This window comes from Mandrillus leucophaeus, unplaced genomic scaffold (genome assembly GCF_000951045.1).
Source record: "Mandrillus leucophaeus isolate KB7577 unplaced genomic scaffold, Mleu.le_1.0 Scaffold236, whole genome shotgun sequence".
Taxonomy (NCBI): Eukaryota; Metazoa; Chordata; class Mammalia; order Primates; family Cercopithecidae; genus Mandrillus; species Mandrillus leucophaeus.
The window spans coordinates 1192332-1203488 of NW_012102432.1; the positions used below are offsets into that span (position 1 = coordinate 1192332).

The 11157-nt window shown below is 37.8% G+C and overlaps 1 protein-coding gene across 1 annotated transcript in view; it reads left to right on the forward strand.

Annotated features, from left to right (window-relative positions):
* Nucleotides 1-11157, forward strand: part of GGH (gamma-glutamyl hydrolase (conjugase, folylpolygammaglutamyl hydrolase)) — a 26987-nt gene that overhangs the window by 13820 nt on the left and 2010 nt on the right. Inside the window, exons 7-9 of the mRNA XM_011982189.1 lie at nucleotides 3732-3838; nucleotides 3921-4011; nucleotides 10331-10468. Coding sequence (XP_011837579.1) covers nucleotides 3732-3838; nucleotides 3921-4011; nucleotides 10331-10468 — 336 coding nt within the window. The remainder of the gene's footprint in view (nucleotides 1-3731; nucleotides 3839-3920; nucleotides 4012-10330; nucleotides 10469-11157) is intronic.

The window sequence follows — 11157 nt, forward strand, 5'->3', positions numbered from 1 at the left end:
GTTTTCTATATTTCACCTTTATAAGTGTGTAAAAGAATATCAAATATTTTTGATTGCCTCCTTTTCCTAGACTTTTTGTAGAATCGTAATTATGTTTCTTGAAAAAAATGTTCTAATACCATGTGTATTTCTGAAGAGACTCAGGATGATAAGAATTAAGTTCTTGGAGAAATTTAATTCCAGCTTAAATATCTTTTTTATGACCAGCTTGTTCTTTATAGTTAAATTATTTGTGAGCTAAGTCCTACCCACCTGCAATTGATTTGGCATGACAGATCACCTTCTTTTAAACCTGGCTAAACCTGGAATTTTGTCCGTCTTTGATATCTAGCTCTGTGTACTCTTGCCCCTCCCCTACTTATTTACTTTTAATTTTCCCACACTCTATTTCATCAAATAAACTTTTTGAAGAGGTTTTTGGAAAATATTCTCTAAAGTGTTGTTAACTGCTGTAGTTTCTGAATGGCTGGGATTGTAAATATTTTATAATTTCTTTTTTGTTTTTCTAATTTTCTTCAAGGATCTTATTGCATATGTAATAAGAAAAATTGTTTTAAAATAAAAAGATTGTTTTCTGTGTGTGTATGGGTCAGGGGTGGCAAAATACACCCTATTTGATTTATGTGACGTTGTTTCAGAATCCTTTTCCCTGGAGGAAGTGTTGACCTGAGGCGCTCAGATTATGCTAAAGTGGCCAAAATATTTTACGACTTGTCCATACAGGTAAATATCAGTTATTGCTTGTTATTCCAGATGGATTTTTGTAAGTTTTGTAAGTTTTGTAAGTTTTAGTGAGAGTAGTTCTTGTTTTAAGCAGATGGTAATGCTCCCTTCAAAATTACCCTTAGCCTCATCATACCTTTAACCTTGAGGCACCTGTTCTTGGCTGCACCCAAATAAAAGTGTTTTCCACGTGCTTCATCTAATCCTGGGCTTCCAGAGACCCTTCAGAGCCCTGCTGACTGGTCCTCTCTTGATGCTTGTTAATGTGAACCATGTCCTCATGTGGTGTAGACATTTTGATGTCTCTCTCTGTCCTCTTATTTTATTTTATTTTTTTGCGGCATTGTTTCTGTGTTATTAATTCTCACTTCTTGAAATCTGTTCTTCTTCCCAACTCATTCAATCCTATTAGAACTTTCTTCACAGTTACCGTAGACTCCATGTTCATTTACCAAGCAGAGCTTCTGAGCCTCTGACTTCTCCTTTGTAATGGTCACAGTGGGACTGCCTTTGTACCATAGCTCAAACCCTTACTGTTTCTCTCCTCAACTATTAACAGTGATTTTTAAATTAATCTTGCTAGCCCTAGTATCTTACCAATCCCCGCTTAAATATTTCCCTAAATAAGTGTTTTTAGCCTTTGAAATACTTGTTTCAAACTTTTAATAGCTAAGGTCAGTAATCTGTAGGCTTTTATAGTCTTTGGGTCAAGATATACAGTGTGTCCGCAGCTCATGTTTTCCAGCCTGTGTGGGAGCTTCGTCTGAAGAGAGAGTAAGTGATAGCCTACTTATGGATCCTGGAGAATGCTTCAGAAATCCATGTGTAACTCAGGTGCCTGTTTGGTAATGACAAAAGATATGGCTAATTTTTATTTTGAAAAGTTTGAATAAACTTAATTTTCTCTTTTTCTACTTGCAAAGAGTTTTCATGATGGAGACTATTTTCCTGTGTGGGGCACATGCCTTGGATTTGAAGAGCTTTCACTACTGATTAGTGGAGAGTTCTTATTAACTGTCACAAATACTGTTGACGTGGCAATGCCGCTGAACTTCACTGGAGGTAAGAGTACTCTTTCAACCCTTTAAAAAATATTTGCTGGGCAGGATTAGTAAGTAACAAATATGAAAGTAAAAGTGCTTATTTTTATTTTCTTTTTAGCCTTTTCCCTGAAGAAAAAAATGCTTACAACATTAGCATTTAATTTATTTACACAGGTTGAAGATGTGAATTACCATCCTTATACTCATTTATGAGGATGACTTAAGGAATTGTGAATTTTAATAACTCATTGCTTCTAGTGATATCAGGACTGTGTGTGATGAAGAACTCTGAAATGGAATCTGGTTTTGAGTCCTAGTTTTCTCACTTTGACCTTGAGGAATCATTTTTACCTCTGAGGTTCAGTGTCCTCATTTGCAAAAGGGTCTAACGCTTAGGGGTTTTTTGTGTGTGAGAATTAAATAAGTTTTTTTTTTTAAGACAGAGTCTGTCACTCTGGAGCGCAGTGACGCAATCTCGGCTCACTGCAACCTCCATCTCCAGGGTTCAAGGGATTCTCCTGCCTCAGCCTCCTGAGTGGCTGGGACTACAGACGCCCCACCACACCTGGCTGAATTTTATCTTTTTAGTAGAGACAAGGTTTCACCATGTTGGCCAGGCTGGTCTCAAACTCCTGACCTCTGGTGATCCGCCCACTTTGGCCTCCCAAAGTGCTGAGATTAGAGGATCCACCCGGAAGCGCTGTATTTACTCAGCAACCAGGAACTCCAGTGAGTTTTGGTGTCTAGAGTTTTTACTGGAATGTTGTTATGAAATAATTGATTGAATCATTGCCTATGTGACTGAACTCAAATCTCCAGCCCCTCTTTCATACTTGGAGATTGATTGGGCTGGCTCGAAGTTTCAACTTTCTGATCATAGAAGTTAGTGTTTCTAATGATTAGTCTTCATCCTGAAATATTTGAGGGACCCACCTTGAATTACCACATTAGCATAACAAAAATACTTTTATCACTCCAGGAATTCTAAGGGTTTTAGAAGCTTCCTGTCAGGAACCCAGGATGAAGACCAGAAAGATTCTTAATGATACCACTCTGTATAAGTAGATAATGATTGTTGTTGGTTACTTGATCTCTGAATGCTTAGAATTGAAGCCACCAGCTATTTCTCTTCTCTTGAGGATTTTGCAAGGAAAGTAGCAGTCATACTTAAAACCTATAGAATGCTTTATGCTTTTGAAAGCTCTTTCTTCCATTGTCTCACTTAATAATTGCAAAAACCCGGTGGGAAGTACATGTATTAGGTCAGAGTACTTTGATTCTGTTGCCAGAACCCAGTTTATACAGAAAAGGAATGTTTCAGGGAGCTGCGATTTTCATGGAAGTCTCTAGCAAGAATAAGGGGCCTGGTTTGCAACAGCTGGCACTATCACCTTGAAAACGTCAGTTTCTTTTTTTCAAAATCTGTTTGTTGGTGTTTGAGTCTGTGCAGCACCTTCAGGGTTGACCACTAAGATATATTGCTTTTTGATCTGTTTACTGAGTCAAAATTTCTTGGCTAGGTTCGTGTTTTTTTCTACATTGTTTTTATTTTTATTTGTTTGTCCCAGATACTTCTGAAAATATGTTGAAAGTTTTGGATCCTTTCCTGGGCAAATACGTACACCCATGGAAAGTTTTAACTGTTTTTCAGAATAGTCTGTGGAAATCTAGTTAAGATTCCCTGCCTATTCTATAGCTTGCCAATACTCATATCAGAAGAATTTTACTTATTCATGTTAAAATTCTAGAAGAAAATTACTTATATCTGGAGCATATTTGAGTTTATGTTAAACACATTTTGTAACTTGATTGGAATACTTCTATGGAAATGATGTGTTTTGCTTATCATTTAGTCATCTTGATTATATCTTCATAGTGGCTTCTCTTTGGGTGCAGATAAGCGATTTCAGTGGATTTTATTTTTTGTGTGTTTAAATTATTTCTCTTGTACTTAAATTATTTCAGGTCAATTACACAGCAGAATGTTCCAGAATTTTCCTACTGAGTTGTTGCTGTCGTTAGCAGTAGAACCTCTGACTGCCAATTACCATAAGTGGAGCCTCTCCATGAAGGTATCACACTAATTACACAATGAAATTAATGTGTTTAGAATAACTGCAGAAGTAATCATTTTGTTTTGTTTTCGTATTCTAGAATTTTACGATGAATGAAAAGTTAAAGAAGTTTTTCAGTGTCTTAACTACAAATACAGATGGCGAGATTGAGTTTATTTCATCAATGGAAGGTATATCACTATAGCATGTACACTTTATTTCATTTATTTTATATTTTTGAGTTTTGATTTTGTATGTCTTAAAATCATGTTACTTTGGGGCCTGAAGATGGATGTTAGGGCATTTTCGGAGACAGGAGAAGTGTTTTGTCCGTGTTTCAAATTAATTGCAGTTTTCCTGGGTATTTTCCTGAATGAAGTGGTGAAGAAGAAAAGTAAAAGAATAAAGGGGGTGGAGATGAAGAAAGAAATGAAGAAAATGACTTCTGTTTCTGGCAATATTGCAGATTAAATAACTTGATAGACTTTCCTCCAGCCAACAACAAAATAAATGTGGGTGATAACGGAAAAACATAGTAAATACGCTGATAAATTGGCAAACAAATAAAGATACTCAGGTTCAAAATTTTAAGAGTTGAGTGGAATATTTAAACCAGTGTTGTTACTGAATCAGGAGAACTTGAGACAGTCAGGACCCTCTACATGGAGCAGGACTTGAAAGGCTATACCTGCAATGTCAGGCTGAACTCAAAATACAGCTGGAATCCACCCTACAGAATGGCAAGGAGAATTGCCCATCCTGAGCCTTGGGGCTAAGGGAGTGGGGTGGGGGTCAGTGAATAAAGCCTTGAATGTTTATAATGATGGGCTGTTCTCCTAGTGTGGCCAGCATTATACTAACTGGGAAGTTGGACAAATCTTAAGTAAGTAATTTTGTTCAGGGTTGTCTCAGACTGGTAATGCCCTCACATGTGACGCTGAAGCAAATGTAAATAATTATTTTGAGAGGACCAGAGGTCCATCCCAGGCTTCACGGAATTTCCATATATGAAGTTTGAAGGAAAATGAACACTTCACAGCGAAAATACTACTAATGTACAAGCAAGCAAAGTACTGTGAATGAGAACTTGCACAGATAACAGATGTGGAAGCAGACCTGCATAAATGTTAGATATTAGTATTACGAGATAAAGTATAATATATTTTAAGTTTTAAAGAAAAAAATAAGAATGCTTGCAAATATAGGCATGAAACAATCAGATTTGAAAATAACCAAATTCAGCTATTAGAAATTATAATTGAGGCTAGGTGTGGTGGCTCACGCCTGTAATCCCAGCACTCTGAGAGGCCGAGGTGGATCACCTGAGGTCAGAAGTTCAAGACCAGCCTGGCCAATGTGGTGAAATCCCATCTCTACTAAAAATACAAAAAAAAAAAGCCGGACATGGTGGCATGTGCCTGTAGTCCCCTACTTGGAGGTTGCAGTGAGTCGAGACTGTGCCACTGCACTCCAGCCTGGATGACAAAGCGAGACTCTGTTTCAAAAAAAAAAAGAAGAAATTGTAATTGAAATAAAACCCTCAGTAGACATGTTAATCAGAAGGTTAGACACAGTTGAGGAGAAGTTAATGAACTAGAATAGAAGATAGATGTGAAGGAAACATTCAGAATCCAACATAGCCAGACATGTAAATGTAAATGCCGAATGTGTCGGAAGAAAGGTGGGAATCTGGAGGGTAAAGTGATTTCTTACATACCTAATCAGAACTCTTGAAGGAATGGGAAAAAGTAGGACAGAGACAGACTCTTTTTTCTGTGTTTAAAAAAAAAAAAATTCAGGTGGATAAAAGACCTAAGGAGAAAGGCACACTACAATAAGGTTTTAGAAAAAGTAAAGGAGAATTGTCTTTATGATCTTGTTTAAGGGAAGGAGTTTTGAAGACAAAATATAAACAAACCATAAAGGAAAAGATTGATGAATTCAATCAAATGAAGAAGTTGTGTTCATAAAAGGAAACAAATTACACATGAAAAAAAGGGGAGGTATTTGTAATGCATATAACTGACAAAAGTTGTGCGTCTAGCTTACATACAGTAAAGCTATGTAATTTAAGAAGAAAAGATAACTTATGAAAAATGGATATGAGGGCTGGGCATGGTAGCTCACGCCTGTAATCCCAGAACTTTCAGAGACCAAGGCGGCAGATCGCTTGAGGTCAGGAGTTTGAGACCAACGTGATCAACCTAGTGAAACCGCGTCTCTACTAAAAATACAAAAATTAGCCAGGCGTGGTGGCACACACTTGTAATCCCAGCTACTTGGGAGGCTGAGGCAGGAGAATTGCTTGAACCTAACGGGCGGAGGTTTCAGTAAGCTGAAATTGCACCACTGCACTCCAGCCTGGGCGACAGAGTGAGACTCAGCCTCAAAAAAAAAAAAAAGAAAAAAAAAAGGATATGATATTTGAATAGATACCATACCAGAGAAACTTGTCCACTTATCGCTTGGTGAGATAAGTTGCTCAGTGTAATTACAGGGAATTAATTCATGATCAGGGAATGCAAATGGAAACCAAAGTAAAAACCATTTTATACCCATCAGATTGGCAAAATTAAGAAGCCTGCTGATAACTAGTGTTACCCAGGATGTGGCACAGCAGGTGCTTTCATGCACTTATGATTGGAAAACATTTTGGCATTTCTTAGTAAAATCAAACATTTTCCAGTTTTGTTACCTGGCAGTTTTATTTATTGGTTAAAAAATACCTTAATTAAATAATTTCATGTATGTAGAAATGTACGTGACATTATGTTCATACCAGCAAAAAAATGGGAAACCACTCAAAAGTCCAATAGTGCAAAGGATAAGTAATACTACATAGCTATTAAAATCAGTGAGCACACTGGCGTGTACCACTGAATGAATTATGAAGACAATTTTGAGTTGAAGCAAGTCCCAGGGGAATACATGCTGTATGTTTTCATTTATATGATGATTAAAATTTGGCAAAAAAGAAACAATGTATTGTTTGGTGGTAAATTTAAGGCAAGGATGGGATGATGAATAAATATGAGAGCTGAAGGGGTGGGAAGGACAGTAGAAGGGCTTTGGAAGTATTAGTCATGTTTCCTCCTCCCAATCCGGCAGACCTCACTACATCAGCATTAACCACCTGCTATCTGGATTGCTGCAGCAGCAGCCTCCTAAGGCTTCCACAAACCCATCTTCTTCCAGCCACCCACTCGTGGTCTGCTGAAGTACCAATCTGATAGCATTGCCTGAACAAAACTCCTCAGTGGCTCCTCTGCATGGGAGGATGAAGTCTAGATTTATGAGCTCACTTCCTCCACGCCTTCTCTCTGCCTTCACCTCTAGCTTGTACCCTGCTAGAGTAGCATGACCCTGCTACACACAGCCCTTCCACAGAGCCATGCTTCTTGGCTCTGCACTCCTCATGTGCTTTCCTCTTCTCTGAAAAGCTCCCGCTTTCCCCTCTTTGTTTCTCCTGATGAACTCTTAGCCATCTTGAAAAACCCAGGCCACTTGTCATCCCTAGAGGCCTTCTCTACCATCATTCCTCTTCTCCACAACCTTGGTGCTTTGTGCTATGTGGGAATGTTTCCTAAGAGCACGTATTTGCTCTTGTTCTACCATCCCTCTAGATGAAGAGCTCTTTGAGATCAGGAACTGTATCTTATTCTCCTTTGTGTTTCCAGGGCTTTATGTAAACCTCATAGATGTTGAATGAATGCCTACTTATTTAAATGATAGAATATTGGGTTAGAAGTTAGGGAATCAGGTTCCATGTTGGTTCTGCTTTTGACTATGCCATACCAGGCTCATTTGAAAATTTTCTCCCACCTCCAAAATAGGAACACTTGAGATGCTTTATTATTTGCATATTTTCTTTCCACTCTTGATACTTTTGTCAAAATCAGTGAGGCAGGGTATGATTCCTCATTTTCAGGAAACTGTACTGGTCTTTTAGTAATGCAGTTTACTAAAGAAGAGTAAATTTCACTTGTTACTGAATGTCGGTGACTTCAAAAAGTTTATGGGAAAAATTGAATTAAAATATAAAAATAAAAACTATAAACTTTGTTTCTCAAGCTCTATCCAGTTTAAGACATTTTTGCCCATGATGATACCAGCCTTTTAGTTCATCCCTAAAGAACTGAGAGTCCTGTGAATTGAACCATGTCAAATGCAGTCTTTTTTACATTCTTAACAGAAATAAGTGCCCTTTAAAGACTTTTTAAGATTAGGAAACAAGAATAAGTCAGAAGGAGCCAAATCAGGACCATAAGGTCCTAATGGGTTCTCATCAAAATGCTCACTAAATAGCCCTTGTTGGATGAAAGGAATGAGCAGGAATAATGTCATGGTGGAGAAGGACTCTGGAGAAGCTTTCTTGGGCGTTTTTCTGCTAAAGCTTTGGCTGACTTTCTGAAAACACATAAAAAGCAAATGTTACTGTTCTTTGGTTCTCTAGAAAATCAGCAAGCAGAATGCCTTGGAGCATCCAAAAACACATTATGACCTTTGCCCTTGACCAGTTCACTTTGGCTTTGACTGGACCACTTCCATGTCTTGGTAGCCATTGCTTTGATTGTGTTTTCAGGTTCATACTGGTAAAGCCGTGTTTTATCTGCAGTGGCAGTTCTTCAAAGTAATGCTCTACGGTCTTGATCCCACCTGTTAAAATGTCCATTGAAAGTTCTCCTCTTGTGTGCAGCTGATCTGTGTGCAGTGGTTTTGGCACCCATCGAGTGGGAAGTTTGTTCAGCTCTGGTTTTTCAGTCAGAGTTGTGTAAGCTGTCCCAATTGAGATGTCTGTGGTATTGGCTATTCTGCTGTTTATTGTCGATCTTCTTCCATTAAGACACGAACAAGATACATATTTTCCTGGCAAATTGATGTGATAGTCTGCCTGGAGGGCTTCAACATTGTGTCATTCCGTCTTAAAATGAGTTATCCATTGGGAAACTGCTGACTTCTTTGGATCATTATCCCCATACAATTTTCATAAAGCGTTAGTGATTTCACCATTCTTTCATCCAAGCTTCACCATAAATTTGCTATTTTTTCTGTCTTCAATTTTAGCAAAATTCATATTGCTGTTACAGGGGTTCTTTTAAAACTGATGTCTTATCCTTCTTAGTGCCTCATACTCGATCCTGTTCATACAAGTTACTTCAAGTTTATTTTGGTGCGAAAAAGTTGAAACCCTTGCATAATTTTTTTCATAATACACATTTTCCATGAGCTTTTTGAAGACTTCTTATATATATGTTATGTATGTCTCTCTTTCTCTTTCTGTCTCTGATTCTATTGGATGTAAATCCTTTTTATGATTTAAGACATTTTTTGTCCTCAATAGTGCTTCATGCATTGGAAAATTTACTAGAAGATCTGCCTTTCAGTTAACCGTACATCACAGTTAATTTGCTAGTCCCCCAGCCTGTGGGCCTCTTGCCGGTAGCTTCACAGGTAGTCCCAGAATAGAGAGGAAGAAATGGTAGTGTCACACGAAAGTGGGGGAGGCAGGGAGCTGAGTGCCTGGAATTGCATGAGGCGGGTGTTTCCTCTCGTGAATATCTACAAAGCTGGGATAAAATGTTTCCCTTCCGTGGCCTGCTCTCTAGTCAGAAAGCTTACTGGGATGAGAATGGACAGTGCTCTTACCCCTAGATATCTCTTCTTTCATTAATTGTCTTCATTTCTCCAAGTACTTTCTGATGGTGGTCATGGTTACAATTCCAAAGCAAAAAATAATAGAGGGGAGATTTTTATTTTTTTCAAATCAAAATGAGGGAAAGGCACATCTGAAAAAGAGATGAATATGTGTATTTTTCTGAAGGTAACTATTACACATATTTACATTTTCTTGAATTGTGGAATTGTTCATGCTTATGTAAAAGTAGAGAGAGTAATATGAACCCTGGGTGTCTGTCTCAGTTAGCTTCGACGATTGTCAGTAGCTCTGTGTCCCTTCTTGTTTTATGTCTGCTTTTAAATTTCTAAAAAATATTTTAAAAATGTATACCACAAAGTCATCAGTCATTCCATAGACTGAGAGAGAGAGACACAGTTCAGGCTGGGACAAACTGGCTTGTGTGAAAGGACACCAGAAGTGCTGCCATACTTCATTCTCATAGGAATAAGTCGTTATGGGAGGACAGGAAAGCATGTTATGAGACGGGAGAGAAAGAGACCAACTGTGGAAGAAGCTTGTATCACCAATAAAATGTGCGTCTGACTTTTGGATGGGGATACATTCCTCAGCTCAGCTTCTACTTTGCTATGAATATCTTGAAAAGCAAATCGCTCTACAAATTGTAAAAGGTTTGCTAATCAGTGAAGTACATTACTGGGAATTTTCACAGTGAGTGTGAATGGAAATCATTTTGTGTCTGAGAGAATATGTACAATTTTACCTTGTCTGCTATTGTGAGTTATAATATGTTTTACATAAGACATAAACCAATTTCATTATAAGTAACATCTTAAACCATTCTTAGTACTTACTAATTTGTGTTCTTCTTACAGGATATAAATATCCAGTATATGGTGTCCAGTGGCATCCAGAGAAAGCACCTTATGAGTGGAAGAATTTGGATGGCATTTCCCATGCACCTAATGCTGTGAAAACTGCATTTTATTTAGCAGAGTTTTTTGTTAATGAAGGTAATATGAGGGTATATAATTTTGTCATTTTGGGGTGGTTTTGAAGAAAATTGCCCTCATCTGAACTTTTACCTACCTTTTTGCTCTATAAATGTTTTGAAAGTTCTATAGGTTTAACTTTAATGAATAATACAAATGTTAAGTAATGTGAAAGCCCTGAAATTGAGATGTTAGGTATTCTGATAAAACCAGGACAGTTATTTCAATTAACAGTATCATACATGCTTCAGTGGGCAGAATTCTTGAACAACAGCATAAAGAATGTTGAGAGTTTTTTTTTTTTCTTTCTTTTTCTTTGTTGTTTTTGTTTTGTTTTGTTTTGTTTTGACAGGATCTTGCTCTGTTGCCTAGGCTGAAATGCATTGATGTGATCATAGCTTATTGCAGCCTCGAACTCCTGGGCTCAGGGGATCCTCCTGCCTCAGCATCCTGAGTTGCTGAGACTACAGGTGCACACTACCATGCCGAGCTCTTTCTTCTCGGATACTTTTCATTTAGATTCTTTCCCGTTACTCTCCATTTTTAAGAATAATGCTTTAATTATAACAGTCTCTGAGAATTAGGTGTTACTTTTCCAAGACAGTGATAGAAATTACTCTTAGCCATCTTGAAAAACCCAGGCCACTTGTCATCCCTAGAGGCCTTCTCTACCATCATTCCTCTTCTCCACAACCTTGGTGCTTTGTGCT